At 42.6% G+C, this 23744-nt stretch overlaps 1 protein-coding gene across 1 annotated transcript in view; it reads left to right on the top strand.

Moving 5' to 3' along the window:
• The window catches only part of LOC311140431 (ras-related and estrogen-regulated growth inhibitor-like), a 53492-nt gene that overhangs the window by 25009 nt on the left and 4739 nt on the right, over positions 1 to 23744 (top strand). The window contains exon 3 of the mRNA XM_084175487.1: positions 23251 to 23307. Within this exon, the coding sequence (XP_084031613.1) occupies positions 23251 to 23307 (57 nt within the window). The remainder of the gene's footprint in view (positions 1 to 23250; positions 23308 to 23744) is intronic.

Here is a 23744-nt window from a genome sequence, read left to right as displayed (position 1 = left end):
AGACGGGCCTGGACATGTACTGGCTTAAGCAGGGGGACACGTCTGGCACTGCAGGATTTGAGTCCCTGGCGGCGTAGTGTGTTACTGATGGTAGGCTTTGTTACTTTGGTCCCAGCTCTATGCAAGTCATTCACTAGGTCCCCCCATGTGGTTTTGGGATTTTTGCTCACCGTTCTTGTGATCATTTTGACCCCACGGGGTGAGATCTTTACGTGGAGCCCCAGACCGAGGGAGATTATCAGTGGTCTTGTATGTCTTCCATTTCCTAATAATTGCTCCCACTGTTGATTTCTTCAAACCAAGCTGCTTACCTATTGCAGATTCAGTCTTCCCAGCCTGGTGCAGGTCTACAATTTTGTTTCTGGTGTCCTTTGACAGCTCTTTGGTCTTGGCCATAGTGGAGTTTGGAGTGTGACTGTTTGAGGTTGTGGACAGGTGTCTTTTATACTGATAGCAAGTTCAAACAGGTGCCATTAATACAGGTAACGAGTGGAGGACAGAGGAGCCTCTTAAAGAAGAAGTTACAGGTCTGTGAGAGCCAGAAATCTTGCTTGTTTGTAGGTGACCAAATACTTATTTTCCACCATAATTTGCAAATAAATTAATCAAAAATCCTACAATGTGATTTTCTGGATTTTTTTTCTCAATTTGTCTGTCATAGTTGACGTGTACCTATGATGAAAATTACAGGCCTCTCTCATCTTTTTAAGTGGGAGAACTTGCACAATTGGTGGCTGACTAAATACTTTTTTTCCCCACTGTACATACACACACGCGCGCACACACTGAATAACTACTTGAATACTTTTAATACAGTTTTAATAACCAAAGTACTTTGGAGGGTACACTGGATAGAATGGGCATATGGTCTGTAGCCAGTTACTCTGATGAAAACATGGGCAACCAAATAACATGCCAGCTCAGTCAACTGAGAACAAGCAAATTGCTGTCATCAGGGAAGGCAAAAATCACCAAACAGAAGAAGACTAACTTTTCTAAATTATTATTACACAAGTAACTTCCAGAGACAGTTAGTCTTGAAAGTAATGGCATTTTTTTCACCTTCTCTTTCATAATCCTCCCTGAACAACCAAGGCCAATTAACAGATAGCGATTGATAAAAATTAAGGCAGCTAATATGTGCATGTTAGTGTTTCTCAAGGCCTGTATTTAGCTATTAAAGGACACAGATAACCTTATTGATTGACAGTCAATTGAATTGAGTTAGTGTCGAATTGTTTCTGAACAGGATAAAAGAGAATGGTTATGCACTGATCAATCTCAAATCATTTATGATGTATTGAAGGGTGATACCTAACTTCTGCTTAAGTCGAATTTCCCTTAGATTCCCCATTGACATCAATGCATAACTAAGTGAAAATGTCACTTCAGTGGAAGTTAGGATTCACCCTGTAGCTAGGGCTATTACGGTGACCATCTTACTGCCATACCTGCAGTTACGAGTCATGAACGCAGTCAAATTCCACTTGACCGAGAGTCCAGTTCATGAGAGCCCATGAGCTCATGTTGCACAACAGTTCTATAGGCTATGCAATTGTGTGAGAAAACAGAGTTTTGATAGGCTCTATTAAAAATAGGAGGATCCCATCACCTTTCTATAGGCTAGGCCTACTATATTTATTTCTCAACTTTCCTAATATTAAGCACATTGCTTCACTATTTAAGTGCATAGATGACATGTATTTTTTTCTCCTGCCCCTGTTCCTCGACAGGTGCATGATAATGGTCCATTCTAAATCAAAACTAATTTCACACATGTATATGTAAGACAAAATTAAACTAAGAATAGTCTGATGGGTGACAATATTAGCCTTTCACTTGTGAATGATGTATTATCACTTGTGAATGATGCCCAGCATGTGCAGTAAGGCAAGAAACAGCACATGCCTTTTTATCCCCCGACTTTTTCAAATCATAGTCACACACCTCATGTAGCCTATCCCATAGACCTATAGGTTGATAAGGTTTGTATCACAACTAAAGTGGCCAAATAACTTCATAAAATTAAGCACATTAATCTGCTTTACAACCGGTGTAGAGCCTAACTAGCATACATAGGCGGCATCTGAGTTTCAAGTTTGGGGAAGATCATTTTCACCATAACAATCCACCTTTATAATAAAGCATTCCATGCATAGTCGCATTTGCGGTCACTTTTGAGAATGTTGTTTTCCCGCTAATTGATTGCATTTTGGAACATTCGCGCTTTAGCTTACTGCCGTGTGCACATTGCCTCATGATTAGAATGTTTCGGGCAAACTTCTAAAACCGAGGCGCGAGCCAAGTTCATGCAAGGTTTTCAGTGAGATGTACCCCATACATGTTGGCACGGCTACAGAATACAGTGCAATGCTGATCCATGTAATGTGTTTCTGCGACTTATGCATACAGTATGTTATCTAGGCATTTAGATTTAGAGGCTAAAAGAGATCAGAGGGTGGTTATGGGAAATGTGTGAAATTGCCCATGGCACGCACTGGGAATTGGCATGCTGGTCTGTTTATTAAATTGCGTGTTTTCCAGAACCCTGACAAACCAAGCAAATTAATGCATTATTTATTTTCACATTGATTGACTACACAGGTAACTTGAGTTCAGACGGACATGCTACATAAGCTTTTAGAATGTGAAGAACATTTCATAGAAGGTGTTGGTGTTCTGACCCACTCACACCACTCCTGTTCTATTGATTTACAGCCAGAGTGATTTGTAGCATAGACAGGGAGTAAGTATTCTACAGTAGCCTATTTTCCAGACCGAGGGCTTAATATTCAGGTTATATACGGCTAGACATACTTTGCAGGCTAGGGCAAGATATAATTCGCAGGCTATGGGTTTTTAAGGCCATCCATTAATAACGTAAGACATTGCATTATAAGATATGAATTATATAGCTACTTGTTTAGCTTCATAGGTTCCTCGAGGGCTTGCGAATTGCCTGTCTGCTGGCGAAAACTCATACAAAATGAATGACTAAATCTTAGGAAACAGGATCCTGCTATTCCTTTGGTAAGTGTTCCTTCTGTCACCTTTTTCTCCTCAGTAAAGGGACTGTGCCTGCCAGCTAACATTACCATCAGTAATTTGTCCTGATAAGAGATTGACTTGGTGAGAGCAAATGGGCCAAAGAAAAGAAGTGAAAAAGTGATGGGAAATGATTTAGGGTTAGACAGGCGGAATGAGGGTAGGTGGGTGTAGTCAGCCTGTTGGGTGTTGTTTGTTTACAATGCTGAGTTAAGAAACTGAGAGGGGAATGCTACTTCAAGTGTGGCCAGGTGATACAGATCTGGCACAGTGTGTGTGTGCGTGCGTGGTTAGGAAGATCTGATCACAATCAGATCACAATGTGTCTTTTAATCGTCTACACCTGTCCAAAAAAATGTAAGCACAATCAGAATGTGGACAAGATCAGGACAAAGGGTTAGCACCAGGTATAAACAAGGTTTACAGTTTATGTATGCTTGCCACATGTTGGCACACATGTTGCATTGACAATTCCAACAGCATCTCCTCTCCTCTTTCCTCCCTCCCTTCCTTCCTCTTGCTCTCTCTCTCTCTGAACGTATTATCTCCACCCCAGAGCATCCTTTTGTCCTCACAGTGGAACAGGAAGTCCTCGGCGCTAACCTCTATTTGAGTTGTCAAAAGACCTTGCTTTTCTTCCGTCTACCTCAGCGTCCACACACACTTTCACTGAACCCACTCATCTAGCTCCTATTCGTCTCTCTCTCTCTCTGTCTGGAGCAATTATGTCGCAGGAAGATGGGCGCTTTGTCCATGGTTTATTTATTTATTAACCTATTTATGTATTTATTTTTAGACCATGCACTCTAAAATGCTCTCCCAGATTATTTATCCATACGTATGTAGGTCTACGTACTCCTCACTCCCTCGCCCTTGCGTTGCTCGCCCCCAGTTCGTCACATGTTCTCTATGCCGCTGGTCTCCTTAGTGGCGATTGAGTCATCGTTAGCAATTCTTTCCCTTTTAACAGCCTTCCCTGCTGTATCTCGGGAGATTAGGACGGCTTTTAAAATGTAATGGTGGATCTATTAAGCATTTTCTTGTTGCTTTCTTTTGCTTTTTAAGACGCAGGGCTTGTGAGGAAACACTCAGGTTAATGTATTTGTTTTCCTGTGGCACCCTTTTGGCAAATTGAGTGGCTGTGAATGGCTGAGTTCCTAAGTGGATCTGTCCACCCTCTCAATAACACACAACACACTCTCTAGTGCTTGTCTTCAGGTGGACACAACACACTCTAATGCTACACTCTTTTTTTTTTTAAGGGTTCCAAAAGGGTTCTTCGGCTGTCCCCATAGGAGAACCCTTTTTGGTTCCAAGTATAACCCTTTTTGGTTCCAGGTAAAACTATTTTGGGTTCCATGTAGAAGCCTCTGGGGAAATGGTTCGAAATGGAACCCAATAGGGTTCTTCAAAGGGTTCTCCTGTGGGGTCAGCTGAAGAACCCTTTTAGGTTCTAGATAGAAAGACAGGTGCAAAGAGTGTAGTCATTAGGTAGACACAAAGATCTGTTCAGATCTCTCCTCTGGATGGAGGTTTTTAGCTGATTTAATACAATACTATATGTTGCCAGGTGTTCTCCATTCACTCATAGCATAATGCAGAACATAAATATTTTAAGTCCTGTGTAACACAAGAAAAATCATATGTTTATGCAATTATTCATAATCCGTAGTAGGGTTATTTTTGGCTAAACATCTGGTTAAATGTAGGAATAGTTGAGCAATAACACACCCACTATTAGTTTTTTAGGTATTTTATCTTTAAGTGTTCATAAAGTGATATCTAAGCTAAAGTATTTTTTTTATAAATAAACAATTCCATTCCTAGTCATCCATTCCCTATGAAGTCATCTATTTAGTAACCTCCATGTCACAGGTAATTTTCAAACTCATATTAGCTCAATGACTCTCAAATATCTTACACAATGTCAAATCATGTGTACTTGCTTCCTGATTAATTTAAGGAGATAACCCCAGGAAATCTCCCACCATCACCTGGGAGACACGTGAACCAGGGTGAATACGAGTAGAACCCAATTGTTCATTGGCCAGATTAGCGAGAGATCCAAAGGAGTATCAGAAACCTTACGCCCTTCCCAGAGTCCCAACCGACAATACCGGGTTTTGGTCCTTTGCACCCTTAGAAAAGTGAGAAATCGTACTCTCCCAAGTGTCCTACTTTATGCTGCCGTAGGGGCCAGGAGTGAAAGGCGGCTTTCTTTCTCACCCCCCCCCCCCCCCTCCCTCATTGTTTGTATGTTTATAAAGAGTTGTAACACGTACAAAGTGGCGTGACACTGGTCAGACCCTCCTTCGGGGGAACTCTCAGTCATTCAAAGTAACCTGTTTAATTTAATCAAAAGCAATCCATCCCCATTGACCTCCATAATCCTTTAGTCCCATAAAGGTGTATTGAAAAGAGATGAGTTCGATTTGACTGAACAAGTGAGTAATTACACACCCATTTAAGGATATGTATACTACAATTAGGGATGAGGTGTATCAGGTCGAATAGAGTGCATGGTTATTTTTTGTGTCCCATGGCTACATTAACATCATTCTGTGCATTTAGCACTTCTCTAATAGGCCTACATGCTGTGATCAAACAGGAACGATATAGCCTGAGGCCTGTGAGGTTATGGCTTAACTCGAGAGGGTTCACTTAGAGGTAAACCCATAATCACCAGCTAATGCAGAGATGGCATGGTTTACCTTTGCCTCTTCTGTGACCTCATACTGTATATGGAAAAGTACAGAGGTAGTGTATATCTATCTATAGTGTACGTCTGCACTCTTACAGTACATATAAGCCCTATCTTCTAGACTGGTCAGGTTCTGATTGCAGCTGATAGAGCCAAACCTTCGGCATTGACTATCCTCCAATTGAAGAACATGCCCCAAAACATTACAACATTATCTGTCTTTCATTTGAATGTTGTAAAACATTCCTCTCCTCTCATCTGTGATCGACTGTCTGCTCTGGGTTGCTGTGTCTGTCAGGCTGAGTGTGGTGCATTCGATTGGATGATTTTCTGTCCCTTCCTCTGATGAAGGTCAGGAAGCGTAGGTGTTGGTCGCCCTCTCTGAATTATACCAAGTTTTCCTTGGAAAATCCAACTTGGAAAATAGTTTGAGGTCCATTTGTCAGATTGTTTTTGCTAGCTATCTAGCTTTGTTCAGTTCAACGGCTGCGAGCGCCAAATGATGTAGGCACGCCCAAAGCTTACCCACACACCATGTTTAGGCAATAAGCATGCACGATTTGAATGGATGGGAAGGAAGGCATGAATACCCTGGCGCCTTTATGATTTTTGATGCAGTTTTAGCAAATTTTAAGCATAGATAACAAAAAAGAATGTCCATTTTGTATTTGGCTTTTCATAACAGCTTTCTGTTAGATTATACACACACCCTGACTGCACATCACTGGTGTGTGTAAACAAACACAGCATTTAAATGATGTGCCAGTTTTGGAGGCAGGCTGTTCACACTGGTATTTAAAGAGAAATGTATGAAAAATGTATGCACTCACTAACTGTAAGTCGCTCTGGATAAGAGCGTCTGCTTAATGACTAAAATGTAAATGTAAAGGGAGGTATTAATTTTCCCCAGCTGCAGCTTTCAGGGGGGACTTTCTGTGATTCATGATGGTTTTAAATTAAAGAAAGGATTTGCTTATCTTAGTGTTGTGACATTGTGCAGAGGTTTGTAGTAACAGAGGTCATTTATTTGTTCCATTTTTGGAAGATGATTGGTATCAGAGTCCAGGGAAATGGCAGAGAGGCAGTACATTACACAGTCATGAACAAATTTGTGTTGTGTTTGCACTTGATAGGATTGGCACTTCTTCTGTAAATGTTAGGCCTACTAATTAAGCATTGTATGAAATAATCACCTACCCTAATTTCTCATCTCTTTAGAGTTTGGATAACTGTATGGGGCATAGCACATTGTCATTATATTTGTTTGGGCCCCTAGTAAGTTATAGTGTACACATTCTTATCACGAAACCAGCCTTGTGTAGGTCATGATACCCACTAATGAGCAGAGAGGCCCTAGAAAGGAAAGTGTTGACTCATGCAAATACAGCTCTAGCTAGGGCCACTACAGTTAATTGGCAATAATGATTTACAAAATAATCTAAACAAGGATCTTCTTACTAGGCCTACAGACCATCATTGGAGCTGCCAATGACATTTTGCAAAGATGTAGCCTATCATGGAAGTCATCCATGTCTCCGTCCGATTAAACTCTAGACTTAACAAGTTCCTTTGGTTATCAATTTCCATTTATCTAGCAACGTTGTAGTTGTTGTCCTTTCAAATCTTGTTTATCAATGGCTCTGGAGACCCTTGTTACCCAGGGAACACAAACATGCCCAAGAGAGCGTCTGGCGGTGAAAGGGGCTCTGGGAAAGCATCCGCTGGACGCTGAGACTGACACAGAGCCGTGACCTCGTGTTCACAGGAAGTGACCAGAGTATTTTTTTGCAGCATGGCTCGAGTCGGTCCTGACTACTGCAGTCTATGACGTTGGAAAAGCTTTCTAACTGAGCTGTCACTTTTTTGCTATTTGCATCTCTGTGTGTTGCCCTTATACCCACAATTACAGTATAATTTGTTTAAATGCCTTGAGTGCCACTAATGGATCTCCAACTGCTCTTTACAATATAAAGATCAATCCAGTTCACTACAGTGAGGGGAAAAAAGTATTTGATCCCCTGCTGATTTTGTACGTTTGCCCACTGACAAAGAAATTATCAGTCTATCATTTGAATGGTAGGTTTATTTGAACAGTGAGAGACAGAATAACAACAAAAAAATCCAGAAAAACGCATGTCAAAAATGTTATAAATTGATTAGCATTTTAATGAGGGAAATAAGTATTTGACCCCCTCTCAATCAGAAAGATTTCTGGCTCCCAGGTGTCTTTTTATACAGGTAACGAGCTCAGATTAGGAGCACACTCTTAAAGGGAGTGCTCCTAATCTCAGTTTGTTACCTGTATAAAAGACACCTGTCCACAGAAGCAATCAATCAGATTCCAAACTCTCCACCATGGCCAAGACCAAAGAGCTCTCCAAGGATGTCAGGGAAAAGATTGTAGACCTACACAAGGCTGTAATGGGCTACAAGACCATCACCAAGCAGCTTGGTGAGAAGGTGACAACAGTTGGTGCGATTATTCGCAAATGGAAGAAACACAAAAGAACTGTCAGTCTCCCTCGGCCTGGGGCTCCATGCAAGATCTCACCTCATGGAGTTGCAATGATCATGAGAACGGTGAGGAATCAGCCCAGAACTACACGGGAGGATCTTGTCAATGATCTCAAGGCAGCTGGGACCATAGTTACCAAGAAAACAATTGGTAACACACTACGCCGTGAAGGACTGAAATCCTGCAGCGCCCGCAAGGTCCCCCTGCTCAAGAAAGCACATATACAGGGCCGTGGAGGGAGCTGTGGAGGGAGCTGAAGATTCGAGTTGCCAAACGTCAGCCTCGAAACCTTAATGATTTGGAGAAGATCTGCAAAGAGGAGTGGAACAAAATCCCTCCTGAGATGTGTGCAAACCTGGTGGCCAACTACAAGAAATGTCTGACCTCTGTGATTGCCAACAAGGGTTTTGCCACCAAGTACTAAGTCATGTTTTGCAGAGGGGTCAAATACTTATTTCCCTCATTTAAAATGCAAATCAATTAATAACATATTTGACATGCGTTTTTCTGGATTTTTTTGTTGTTATTCTGTCTCTCACTGTTCAAATAAAACTACCATTAAAATTATAGACTGATCATGTCTTTGTCAGTGGGTAAATGTACAAAATCAGCAGGGGATCAAATACTTTTTTCCCCTCACTGTATATTCATCTTGTTAAAATGCCTGCTACATAACTCAAGCTGCATGTAAAGAGGCAGACAGAACAAAGTGTTAGAAATAGAAGCATAAACATGCAGTGTTTAATGGTAGTGTACAGGTTTGTGTTATTCAAAGGATAAATTAACTTGAGACCTACTAAGAGACCACATATTGAAATATTTCGACAGTATTCTGTACAGTTGAATTCTACCTTTACATTGCATACCATATATTTTCTGTAAACCTGGTGACACGCCAGCTCGCATACTGTAGTTATAATCATCCTCACAGTGAGCATCAGGTTGGTAAGGTCTTAGAGGATCAAATTGAATGAGCCCAGTCTATATTTGCCAGAATCACACTTAGACAGATCTTAAATACATCTCAGTTTTTGCTATTTTCTTGAAGTAGTTGTAGCTACAGGCATGTCCTCAAGAATAAGACCGTACTTTCTTCAGATCAGATTTGATCAATGGGATATTCCAACTCAAACCGCCTTTTGGCACTGCACCTACTGTCAAAGACAAATGACTGGTGAGATAGGATTGGGCAATGGGAAAACAAGTATGTATGAAAACACACACCTCCTACTCTGTTACTCCTCTTACTAAATAGACAGTTATTTGATTTCCACCAGCCCTGGTTCCTGTGTAGGGCAGATCAGCTGGACAACAGCAATCAATCGTCATGGTGATCGCTGTAAGATCTATGGGGCCCGGCCTACATGCACCCCATAATGCCATAATTGATCTGAAAATCAATTTGTCACATGAGAGGAGGGGGAATGTCACGAGGCGGCCACATGAAGTGCATGACGCATTGGACCTGCACTGTAGCCAATAAGCTTTCTTTTTCACATTACATACAGTCATGTCCTCAGCTGTGCCAAATAATACATTTGTTTCCATGGTTGTGACCCCATACATTTTAAATTGCTTTAAGAACAAATTTGATGTGGGTTTTATATTGTTGAGTGGAGTAACACTGTTTATTTTGTGGAGGAGTTCATTATAAGAGTTTGGTGACCGGCATACATGTTACCTACAAGTTACATGTCAGTCAGTCAACATTTCAATGGAGCAGTAGTGAGATGATAGGATACTGTGTAGAGGAATGCAATTAAAACTACCCAAACAGCCACTCCAGTTAATGATTTACTTCAACTTTGATTGGATCTCAGTGCCAGGCCAGTTAATGTAAACCATGAGAAAGCAATGTCCCAAATGGACCTGCAACAAACATGACAGCTCTGTAGTCATAAAACATCAATAAATGAATGAAAGATTCATATCAAACACAGAGGGGGGAAATTACTTGTAAATATTTGTACTGTGGAGGCTTAGCCTGGTAAAACCAGACTGAACACTGCACTCAAATTCAGTCAGGTTTAACCAGGCTAGTGTAGACTACCCACCAGACAGAGATTAGGTCTTCATGGGAGAGAGGAACCTCACAGCAGTTTTTGTGACCCCGGAAGGCAAGCTGGAACCCTGGGGCTGTGGGGTGTCTGTCTGGTGGCTGTGGTGGAATCAATAGGGGCCTGTTCAATAAATAACACTGGCACTGGTCCAGAACAAGGTCTTGGGAGCTGCTAATTGCTTCTGCTTTGTTTGTTATCAGACAGACATTCTCCCTCTGATGTTATAAAGGTAATTAGTTCACCCCGAGACAAAAGGAACCTGTTTCTAATCACCTCCCATGGTTGCTATGTTGACTCGAGACAGCAAACTTAAAGGTCCTCCTCTCTCTGTTTGTCTTTGGCCCGTAGAGTAGGAGTGCTGATCTAGGATCCGTTTTGACTTTTAGATCATAATGAATAAGATTACATGGACAGAGGGGACCTTATCCTAGCACTCCTACTCTGACACTTTGGCCCAGGTTATAAAAACGGGTAGTTTCTTTTTTGATCCCTGCCTAGGTTACATGTTGAGTCAATTCTCTAACAAGTCTGGGCTTGTTTTGTTTTTCAGTTTTTCCGTTTTATTGTGAAATCTGCCATGATGTTCTTCTTTCCCAAGGCTCAGCTATTGATCTTAACGACAGCCCAGTTGTAACAGGCCACAGTCCTCGCTCCTCTGAGGCTATTGATCTAGTAGTCAGTGTGTCAGACAGATAGTCACTAGATATTGTGTAGCAGCCGCGGCACCATTCAGATGGGGAGGATTAAGCTGTTTTCCCTTGGCCTGTGCTAATAGAACACAGGTTTATAAGAGCTTTATCATCTACTGAAACACAGCCTGGCAGGAAAAGAGTGGAGTAGCCATTATTGTGTTTTTGAGCCCTGCACCATGTTTTTCAGTAAGCTTGTGGTTTTAGACTAGGACTGATAAGAGACATTTACAATAACACATTCTTGCTTTTGAAGGAGCTCTTATGGAAGGAAGCACATTATCTGTAAAAGCTCTACTTTTCTAGGAATTCATCCAAAGCCTTTTGAGCATTTTGAGTCTGGTTCAATTTGAACAGCACTGACATCAGATATTGTATGTTACCTCGAACAAGGCTTCACACTCCATTGCTTGTTCTTTCCACCTGAAAAAGGCACAACTACTTTGACCTAGACGGTCACCGGGAATTTCAGGCAAACAAGAGAAGAAGAAAAATGGGTCTGTAGCCTAGTTGGACAGCTCTGGCTACCTGCTCTCCAAAATGACAAATGATATTGTGCTCTGCATTGAGGTTGGTCTGGGACTAATTGCTAGTTGCATGACTGTAGCTGCTTTTTGAGTTTACTTTAACCACATTAGTGGCAAAATGTGTTGCTTCCAAGCAGAACCGAAGTAAGTCAAACAAGGTATTGAAAATGTCACGCCCTGGCTCTGGGGACTCTAGCCCGGCCCGGCCTGTTCCTGCTCCCCGCACCAAGCCTATGGTGCGCTTCGTCAGCCCGGTCCGGCCTGTTCCTGCTCCCCGCACCAAGCCTATGGTGCGCGTCGCCAGCCCGGCCCGGCCTGTTCCTGCTCCCCGCACCAAGCCTATGGTGCGCGTCGCCAGCCCGGCCCGGCCTGTTCCTGCTCCCCGCACCAAGTCAGTGGTGCGCGTCGCCAGCCCGGCCCGGTCCATTCCTGCTCTCCGCACCAAGTCAGTGGTGCGCTTTGTCAGCCCGGTCCGGCCCGCTCCTGCTCCCCGCACCAAGCCTATGGTGCACGTCGCCAGCCCGGCTCGGACTGTTCCTGCTCCCCACACCAAGCCAATGGTGTGCGTCGTCAGTCCGGCACAGCCCGTGCCTGTTCCACCGGTGCCTGGTCCGGTACCGGTCAGCTGCTCCACGCCGGAGCTAGAGCAATCCGCTCCACCAGTGTTCAGTCCAGCTCCGGCCAGCAGGGCCAGACCGGACCAGGGGTACTTTGGGGGGTTAGAGAGGGAGTGGGGATCATGCCCGGAGCCAGATCCGCCGCCAAGGCGGAGTGCCCACCCGGTCCCTCCCCTGTGGTGTTTGGTTGGCGCGGTCGGAGTCCGCGCCTTTGGGGGGGGGGGGTACTGTCACGCCCTGGCTCTGGGGACTCTAGTATGTTGAGCCAGGGTGTGAGTTTTCATGTGTTTTCCATTCTAGGTTAAGTATTTCTATGTTGGCCAGTGTGGTTCTCAATCAGAGGCAACAAGTGTCAGCTGTTGCTGGTTGTCTCTGATTGGGAACCACATTTAGACAGGCTGTTTTCCCACAGTGGTTGTGGGATCTTGTTCCAAGTAGGTTGTGTTTATCTAAGGACGTCACGTTATCGTTTTGTTGTTTTTGTTCGTGTTATCTTATTTAATAAATATGTTCGCAAATAACGCTGCGCATTGGTCCTCTGTTCCCGACGATCGTGACAGAAAAGCCCAATTTAGTGAAGAACCACTCAATTGGAATGTATCACATTCCAATGCTAAAACTGTGGGGGACAGAAATGCAATTTCAGAATGTGGGGGGGCCATGTGAAACCTAAGATTGAAGTAAGGGACAGATCGAAATTTACTGGGGAGAGGGGTGGTCCAAAAGAGGGGAGGGGGCACAGGGGAGAGTAGTGGGTTTTTCTCATAAACAATGGCTTGACTTACTTTTGATATTACCCTAATCAAGTTTAGAAATGTTTGTGAAGGTTTGGTATGGTGCGGCTATTATTAAGCTTTAGCTACTGCAGGCCTATGATATGAAGGCAGTGCGCCCCGGCGCTCCAACTGACTCCGACAGTTGAACTTGAGGTGAGGAAGACTGTTTCAGGCCTACCAGAGTTACTCCTATAATCAACAATATAATGCTTATCTTTTATACAAAATAATTGGATCGAAAATCTACAAATTACCCTCCTTCTGTACGTTTACAGTGCATTCGGAAAGATTTCAGACCCCTTCACTTTTTCCACATTTTGTTACGTTACAGCCTTATTCTAAAATTGATTAAATATTTTTTTTCCCTCATCAAAAGCCCAGCAAAAACAGAAATACCTTATTTACGTAAGTATTCAGACCCTTTGCTATGAGACTCGAAATTAAGCTCAGGTGCATCTTGTTTCCATTGATCATCCTTGATGTTTCTACAACTTGATTGGAGTCCACCTGTGGTAAATTCAATTGATTGGGCATGATTTGTAAAGGCACACAGCTTCCAGAAGGACAACCATCTCTGCAGCACTCCACCAATCAGGCCTTTATAGTACAATGGCCAGATGGAAACCATTCCTCTGTAAATGGCAGATGACAGCCCACTTGGAGTTTGCCAAAAGGCACCTAAAGGACTCTGACCATGAGAAACAAGTTTCTCTGGTCTGATGAAACCAAGATTGAACTCTTTGGCATGAATGCCAAGTGTCAAATCTGGAGGGAACCAGGCACCGCTCATCACCTGGCCAATACCATCCCTACGGTGAAGCATGGTGGTGGCAGCATCATGCTGTGGTGATGCTTTTCAGCGGCAGGAAGACTAGTCAGGATTGAGGGCAAGATGAACGGACAAAGTACAGAGAGATCCTTGATGAAAACCTGCTCAGGACCTCAGACCAGGGCGAAGGTTCACCTTCCAACAAGACAACAACCCTAAGCACACAGCCAAGACAACGCAGGAGTGGCTTCGGGACAAGTCTCTGAATTTCCTTGAGTGGCCCAGCCAGAGCCCGGACTTGAACCTGATCGAACATCTCTGGAAAAACCTGAAAATAGCTGTGCAGTGACGCTCCCCATCCAACCTGACAGAGCTTGAGAGGATAGAAGAATGGGGAAAAACTCCCCAAATACAGGTGTGCCAAGCTCGTAGCGTCATACCCAAGAAGACTTGAGACTGTAATCGCTGCCAAAGGAGCTTCAACAAAGTACTGAGTAAAGGGTCACTAATTGGATGGAAACCTAGCTATAGACACCCTAAAGACTGTGGCAAGTGTGCTACTCCAGTGTCACTTTTATTATGCCTACACATCATGATTCACCAGCAGCCCCAAACATCTAAAGAATAAGCTACCAGCCAAACAAGCTTGTAAGAATTGTACTTAAACTCCCCCCTCATATTCATCTAGAGGTTGAGCATTTTTTTGTCTGTATCTCTGTAATGTCTGTATCTATGTAATTGTATATGTATTTATGTTAAAAATAGGGACCGCAATGAAAATAAGTCCCCGACTTTATTGTGCAATCCCAGTCACTTAAAAAATATTTGTGTGTATACAGTGGGGAGAACAAGTATTTGATACACTGCCGATTTTGCAGGTTTTCCTACTTACAAAGCATGTAGAGGTCTGTAATTTTTATCATAGGTACTATTCAACTGTGAGAGACGGAATCTAAAATCCCGAAAATCACATTGTATGATTTTTAAGTAATTAATTTGCATTTTATTGCATGACATAAGTATTTGATCACCTACCAACCAGTAACAATTCCAGCTCTCACAGACCTGTTAGTTTTTCTTTAAGAAGCCCTCCTGTTCTCCACTCATTACCTGTATTAACTGCACCTGTTTGAACTTGTTACCTGTATAAAAGAAACCTGTCCACACACTCAATCAAACAGACTCCAACCTCTCCACAATGGCCAAGACCAGAGAGCTGTGTAAGGACATCAGGGATAAAATTGTAGACCTGCACAAGGCTGGGATGGGCTACAGGACAATAGGCAAGCAGCTTGGTGAGAAGGCAACAACTGTTGGCGCAATTATTAGAAAATGGAAGAAGTTCAAGATGACGGTCAATCACCCTCGGTCTGGGGCTCCATGCAAGATCTCACCTCGTGGGGCATCAATGATCATGAGGAAGGTGAGGGATCAGCCCAGAACTACACGGCAGGACCTGGTCAATGACCTGAAGAGAGCTGGGACCACAGTCTCAAAGAAAACCATTAGTAACACACTACGCCGTCATGGATTAAAATCCTGCAGCGCACGCAAGGTCCCCCTGTTCAAGCCAGCGCATGTCCAGGCCTGTCTGAAGTTTGCCAATGACCATCTGGATGATCCAGAGGAGGAATGGGAGAAGGTCATGTGGTCTGATGAAACAAAAATAGAGCTTTTTGGTCTAAACTCCACTCGCCATGTTTGGAGGAAGAAGAAGGATGAGTACAACCCCAAGAACACCATCCCAACCGTGAAGCATGGAGGTGGAAACATCATTCTTTGGGGATGCTTTTCTGCAAAGGGGACAGAACGACTGCACCGTATTGAGGGGAGGATGGATGGGACCATGTATCGCGAGATCTTGGCCAACAACCTCCTTCCCTCAGTGAGAGCATTGAAGATGGGTCGTGGCTGGGTCTTCCAGCTTGACAACGACCCGACACACACAGCCAGGGCAACTAAGGAGTGGCTCCGTAAGAAGCATCTCAAGGTCCTGGAGTGGCCTAGCCAGTCTCCAGACCTGAACCCAATAGAAAATCTTTGGAGGGAGCTGAAAGTCTGTATTGCCATGCGACAGCCCTGAAACCTGAAGGATCTGGAGAAGGTCTGTATGGAGGAGTGGGCCAAAATCCCTGCTGCAGTGTGTGCAAACCTGGTCAAGACCTACAGGAAACGTATGATCTCTGTAATTGCAAACAAAGGTTTCTGTACCAAATATTAAGTTCTGCTTTTCTGATGTATCAAATACTTATGTCATGCAATAAAATGCAAATTAATTACTTAAAAATCATACAATGTGATTTTCTGGATTTTTGTTTTAGATTCCTTCTCTCACAGTTGAAGTGTACCTATGATAAAAATTACAGACCTCTACATGCTTTGTAAGTAGGAAAACCTGCAAAATCGGCAGTGTATCAAATACTTGTTCTCCCCACTGTATATGTATTTTTTTTTACTGACAAATAAAATCAATCAATCAATCCAAACTGTGCAGTGGCCAATTGATGAATGGAAGAGACATCTGTTACAAAACACCAAAAAGTTGAATGACATTCGGAGATTGTCAAACCAATCCATCGATACTGGGTAAGCCTACAAGATAGGGAGGGATGCATTCTCTGTTTGTCCAGATTGAGATAGTCTATTTATTGTGGTGTTGAAAACGCAAACCATGATATTGAAGTGCCCGATGTCGGTATGCTTTGTTTATTGGTTGTGTGGTGCATTGGCACAGAAACCTGTTGATAGAAAATTCGTTGCATATATTTTATATAATTATAAATATGGCAACAAAATGTTGAAAATCTGTTTTCCCCCTAGCTGATCATTGTCTGCAGCTGGCTCTGGTCGTAGTGTAATGAAACAGGCAGGGAGAGTGTGCTTGTCTGGCCCGTAGCCCTGTGTGGCATCGACTGTGCCACAAAAGCATGCTGAAGTGGCAAAGTCGATATCCACGTTTATAAACACAGGGTCGCTATAGTTATTGTTATTTGTGGTTGTAAACATTATTTTGAGTTAATTCTATGAGATGGGAGGGTGTTCAATTTATTTTACAGTACAAGGGGAGGGTCATGTGAAAATTCTTCCAATCTTAATTGGATTACACGGTGGTGCGTGGTGCTAAATTACCGGGGGTAGATGACTGTATAATTAGCTACAGAGGAAGCGCAGCGGGAGCGTGTGGCCTGTTTTAATGATAAGGCAAATCAGACTGCAGCCAGCCAGGTTTGGGGTTCTGCGCGGCGCGGCAGCATCACTCGGTCATGAGTCTAAAGGCTCTTACAGACGGACCGCGGTAAACGGCAATTGAACCGCAAGAAAATCCACTTACCGTGTGTAGAGACCAGTAGTCCCGGTTGTTGTCAGCTCGAATGTTGTCATTAAAACATTGTTTGTTTGACAAGATGAACTCTGCACATTGGTCAACCATGCGTGGCGGCCGCTCAAGAATTCAGCTAATTTTGGCGCGCCAAGCCAGCGGCGCCGCTCACTGGAGCGAGCACCACGTACCATGGCGCTTGCAAAACTGCTTGCGTTTTACCGCCTGCCGCCATACTCCCATTGAAGTCTGAGACCTTCGCCTTACAGTGGCTTTTCACCAACAACGAATTTGGCAGGAGAAGTTCCGCCCCCATTCATTTTCAACGAGGGCACGCAGAGAAATGTGCAGGGGATTGTGGGAAGGTGAGCGGCGAGAACCCTGCTAGTGGAGTGGTAGAAAAAGTTCAGCTCTGCTCTACTTTATGCAAATTTCAAGCAAAGCGTTGGAGTGAAGCGTTGTCAAGAGGAAGCAAATCGAATAAATAAGAGACAGTTGAAGGTGTCGTAAAAAATCAAATGCACCCCACTCCCCAATATGAAAAATATTTTCACATGACCCTCCCATTGTACTGTAAAAAAAACATTGCACACCCTTCCTCCTCATATAATTAACTCAAAATAATGTTTACGACCACAAATAACAATAACTATAGCGACCCTGTGTTTAGAAACGTGGATATCGACTGCCACTTCAGCATGCTTTTGTGGCACAGTCAATGCCTCGCCGGGATACGGGCCAGAAGGTTGAGGGTTCGCCGACCACCACGGACGAGCTCACTCTCCCTGCCTAGGCCTACACTACGATCAGAGCCGGCTGCAGACAATGATCAACTAGGGGGAAATTATATTTGTCAGTTAAAATAATACATACAGTCGAAGTCGGAAGTTTACATACACCTTAGCCAAATACATTTAAACTCAGTTTTCACAATTCCTGACATTTAATCCTAGTAAAAATTCCCTGTTTTAGGTCAGTTAGGATCACCACTTTATTTTAAGAATGTGAAATGTCAGAATAATAGTAGTGGGTCAGAAGTTTACATACACTCAATTAGTATTTGGTTGCATTGTCTTTTAAATTGTTTAACTTGGGTCAAACGTTTCGGGTAGCCTTCCACAAGCTTCCCACAATAAGTTGGGTGAATTATGGCCCATTCCTCCTGACAGAGCTGGTGTAACTGAGTCAGGTTTGTAGGCCTCCTTGCTCGCACACGTTTTTTCAGTTCTGCCCACAAATGTTTTTTGCCACAACTTTGGACGTATGCTTGGGGTCATTGTCCATTTGGAAGACCCTTTTGCGACCAAGCTTTAACTTCCTGACTGATGTCTTGAGATGTTGCTTCAATATATCCACATAATTTTCCTTCCTCATGATGCCATCTATTTTGTGAAGTGTACCAGTCCCTCCTGCAGCAAAGCACCCCCACAGCATGATGCTGCCACCCCCGTGCTTCACGGTTGGGATGGTGTTCTTCGGCTTGCAAGCTGCCCCCTTTTTCCTCCAAACATAACGATGGTCATTATGGCCAAACAATTAGATTTTTATTTAATCAGACCAGAGGACATTTCTCCAAAAACTCAGATCTTTGTCCCCATGTGCAGTTGCAAACCATAGTCTCGCTTTTTTATGGCGGTTTTGGAGCAGTGGCTTCTTCCTTGCTGAGCGGCCTTTCAGGTTATGTCGATATAGGACTCGTTTTACTGTGGATATAGATACTTTTGTTCCTGTTTCCTCCAGCATCTTCACAAGGTCCTTTGCTGTTGTTCTGGGATTGATTTGCACTTTTTGCACCAAAGTACGTTCATCTCTAGGAGACAGAATGCGTCTCCTTCCTGAGCGGTATGACGGCTGTGTGGTCCCATGGTGTTTATACTTGCATACTATTGTTTGTACAGATAAACGTGGTACCTTCAGGTGTTTGGAAATTGCTCCCAAGGATGAACCAGACTTGTGGGGGTCTACAATTTTTTGGCTGATTTCTTTTTATTTTCCCATGATGTCAAGTAAAGAGGCACTGAGTTTGAAGGTAGGCCTTGAAATACATCCACAAGTACACCTCCAATTGACTCAAATGATGTCAGTTAGCCTATCAGAAGCTTCTAAAGCCATGAGATCTTTTTCTGGAATTTTCCAAGCTGTTTAAATGCACAGTCAACTTAGTGTATGTAAACTTCTGACCCACTGGAATTGTGATACAGTGAATTATAAGTGAAATAATCTGTCTGTAAACAATTGTTGGAAAAATTACTTGTGTCATGCACAAAGTAGATGTCCTAACCGACTTGCCAAAACTATAGTTTGTTAACAAGAAAATGTGTGGAGTGGTTGAAAAACGAGTTTTAATGACTCCAACCTAAGTGTATGTAAACTTCCGACTTCAACTGTATATACACACAGTACAAAGCTTTTTAAAAGTGACCGGGATTGCACAATAAAGTTGTGGACTTATTTCCATTGCGGTCCCTATTATTTACACAAATACATATACAATTACATAGATACAGATATTACATAGATACAGACATTACAGAGATGCAGGCATTACATAGATGCAGGCATTACAGAGATACAGGCATTACAGAGATACAGGCATTACAGAGATACAGACATTAGAGATACAGACAAAAAAAGGTTATACTGTTCACACATTAGCCAGCTTTTGACATGCTTTTTAAAAGTGGTTGGTATGGCTTTGAGTTGCTGTGGTAGTTTGCTCCACTCAACAGCACCGGTGTATAAAAATGTGTTCTTACCAAATAAACTCTTAAATTTAAAACAGTGAATATTAGAGTCTCTGACTCTGGTATTATGCTGGTGGACATCCCTAACAAAAAAGGTACCTAGGGGCTGAGTCCGTGATAATTATGTGGACCAGACCCAGCTGAATTAATACTACTATTTTTTTACCACAGATAGCCATCCTAGCTGCTTAAAATGCTCGCCTCCAGATGAGTATGAGCGGGTAGTTTAAGTACAATTCTTACAAGCTTGTTTTGGCTGGTCTGTATCTTATTCTGTAGATGTTTGGGGCTGCTGGTGAATCATGATGTATAGGCATAATCAAAGTGACACTGGACTAGCGCACTTGCCAGAGTCTTTAAGGTGTCAATAGCTAGGTTTCCATCCAATTAGCGACAGATTTTCATGCAAGTATTCAAAAATCTGCATAAAAACAATATGCACATTTTCCATCAGAGTTGTGTTTCCATCAAATTCACTTGTTGCAGATAAAAGTCTGTGCGTAAATAGGTAGTGCACATAAAAATAACTTTTAAGGTTAAATTCCCATGTACTGAATAAAAAATACAAGTTAAATGGGTTTCCATGGCATTTTCAACTCTAGGCCTACTGAAGGTTTTGTCACAAATAGTTTTACGTAGGTATAGCAGAATGCCTACTCAGCTCACAGATACAGTGCATGTATAGTCTGCACGATCATCATCATGTCACCAGAAATAAGACCCTCAGTATTTATTGAAAGGGGAGCTTTTTGAGCTGCGTGTCTCATGTCTTCACTGTTCTTTCATGCGCAATGATGCACCTGGCCTCTCCGCTGCCTATCAGCAATTCCTATTTGTTGTTGTGGATTGATATTGAAAATTGATTAAATGCTTTTATGTGGGGTATGATTGCTAGTTAGCCTATTGCTATCACTATGAATGGTGGATAGAAGGTAGGATAGACAGACTGGTAGACTATATATACCTGTGGTATAGTAAAAATTAGCGTGCGGAAAAGCATAGTGCATAAAGGAAGTACCAAAACACTTTGATATAGGGGAGGCGCATGCAAGCAGATGAGGACATTTGGCTAGGATGGAAGAAATTATATAGTAAAACCTTCAAAAGAGCAAATGTAAACCATGGGAAAAAACGCATTAGCCTCCCCTCTGCCTAATAAAAAAAACACACAACCCTCCCCAAAGCAAAAAAAAAGTTTGACAATTTAAGATGTTCTATTTAGGGTCATCCATAGTAGTACAGCACCCCTGGAGCAAATTAGGGTTAAGTGCCGTGCTCAAGGACCCATCGACAGATTTTCGCAGGTCAGCTATTCGAACCAGCAACCTTTCAGTTACTGGCCCAACACTCTAACCACTAGGCTACCTGCCGCCCTCCCCTATTTTGGACCACCCCAGTAAATTTAGAACTGTCCCTAACTGTTTTGACTGAGTGGACATCAGGTTGACAGATTTGAAAGCTAGCTGTGATTTGCAGCAGTGTTTTCCATTAGTGCCGGCCATCGGCTAATCAGCTGGGTATACAGACTCAAGGCATTAGAATGTACCAGAGACCACTAAAATAGAGCTCCTTCTGCAAAACATTTCGAACCCTGGGTGGCAAGCCCCCCGGCCCGGGGGCGCCTGGCTGGCTACTTTTTCTATTTGGCTGGCTACTCTATGTACTTGTGGAAAACACAGTTTTCTTTAATGCCTCGAATACCTATTACATAGATAAGATATTGGATGGAATTACCAAGCTCTTATTATCTTCACATCTCAACCTAATTGAATGGCAATTATTGCAGTTATTGCATTTACTTGGAGTTACTAGACTATCAACTTGATAATGTCAACACTATAAATAACACACTCTACAACACTTATTTTATCTCTATTAATGTCAAATAAAGGCCCTACATGCACTTAAAGTATCAGATCACAATCAACAGCCTTTCAGTAGCCTAATAAATTAACTTTTATCATGATAATTTATGGTGCAGCCATAATAATATCAATCATTTAAATTATTATCCAACTGAAGTGAGGAGTGGGATTAATCATAGATAGAAACCTAATCGTCCTCCGAAGCTATTTTTACCTTTGTAAGACAGCACTCTTCCAAACCACAGGGAAGTGGCTACAGCGACTACAGCCAATGGGTTTTTAATTCTACAATAAGGACAGGAGGTCAATGTTCCCGTGGCACATAAGGATATTTAATTATTTGAACTGGGACTCTACCTTCGGAATGACGATAGCGCTACCATTCTACAAAATGCTGGATTAAAAACAACCCAGTTTGGGTTATTTGGTAACCCAGCGCTGGGTAAATATTGGACAGAACACACACTGGGTTATTTTGACCCAGCAGCTAGGTCTTTTCAGGAGGCATGGCCTTTTAGGGGCGTGGCTTTCAGTTATTTTTGGACACCCGTGAGAGCAAATATAATTCCTGTTCATCGTGTTAAATTTGTACACGGAAAATTTTAAAAATTCTTGAATATTTTTGTACATTACATATTCTAATATACATTTCCCAACATTATTATTTACATATCACAACATTGAGATACAATATTAGGATATGTATTATTTATCCCAACATTGGGATATGCATAGGCTCTTTAGAAAGTCAAACACATGTAAGCCTCATTTAAACCACAAAGGTGTCAGTGTTCAACCTTAACATGTTAATCTGTTCTGTTGTATTGTTATCACGTTTACTCTCACGGGTGGCCAGTCTTCTGATCTGACCTGCTGGGTCATATCTCAATATCTCAATAAGCCCAGCACCCAGCATCAATAACCCATCCGTTTTTAAAGAAAACAACCCAACTAAGTGTCCCAATGCCTGCAACCCAGCAGTTGGGTCATCCAAACAACCCAGCATTTTTTTTTGAGTGTAGTGTTCTATTCTATTTCTATGGGAATGACTATCATTGGATAGCATGGTCTCGTGGTTTTCACAATTATGACAACAGACACAAAGTGACTTTATATGAAAAGATAGGGGTAATTAGATATTTGGGGAACATATGTTTGGTCTAGCAGGCTGTCTCTGAGCACACACTGTATTTGAGGATGTAAAACAATTCAGACAGCTAATACATATTTGTATTCAGATGACATGCTGCTGTATCAAAACGGTATGCACATGGTCCCTTTAAGGCTTACAAGCATCTGTCTCATACATTGCTGCTTGTAAGTGGCTCTGATTAGATGTGCATATCAGAGCGAGGTTGTTGTCCCTCTGAACTGAAGAAAGTGTTGCGTAATCAGATGAGCACTCTGTGCATCTGATACTGAGTGGGGAGAGTGTTCCATCCCACCCAAACTGATTATCTCTGTCTGTCAAGACATAATCCTATCTTCATGTTTTTACTTTCTCTATATTTAAGTTGATTGATTGAATTAAATTACAGCACAGTATGTTAATACCTCTCTCTCTCTCTCTCTCTCTCTCTCTCTCTCTCCCCCCCCAATCTATCCCTCTCTCCATCTCTACAGCTCTAGTGGTGAGGTTTCTGACCAGACGTTTCATCTGGGAGTATGACCCAACGCTTGGTAAGACACCCTACTTCCTCCTCCTGCTCTCCTCCATCTGTCCTAGGCAGCATTGAAAACAACCTGCACAACACTAGTCTTCGTGTGATTTTCGTGCAGCACGTAAACCACTCTCCCTATGATTTTGGGTATCAAAGGCTTTATCGGACCTCAAAGGCTGTTTTGATCCAGGGATGACTGTGCTGCATTTGTCAAAGCCTTCTATCTCTGCGAATTATCATATCAAGATATCAACCAAAATAATAATAATCACTCCCCATGGGGTAGTATATTTCATCCATAGCTCCTCCACACATCATACCGATTCATTTCCTGACAAAATGCCTTCTAGGTTAGGCCTGACCTGGGTTTTTTTAAGCAAAACTACATCACGCCTGGTCGGTGATTTAACATGCTATGAATGCTATGTGATTATGAGACAGGGAGAGAGGCGATGC

This window comes from Coregonus lavaretus (assembly GCF_964263955.1).
Source record: "Coregonus lavaretus genome assembly, chromosome: 13".
NCBI classification, from domain to species: domain Eukaryota; kingdom Metazoa; phylum Chordata; class Actinopteri; order Salmoniformes; family Salmonidae; genus Coregonus; species Coregonus lavaretus.
The sequence above is the reverse complement of the archived record's forward strand: the minus strand, read 5'-3'. Positions and strand labels throughout refer to the sequence as shown.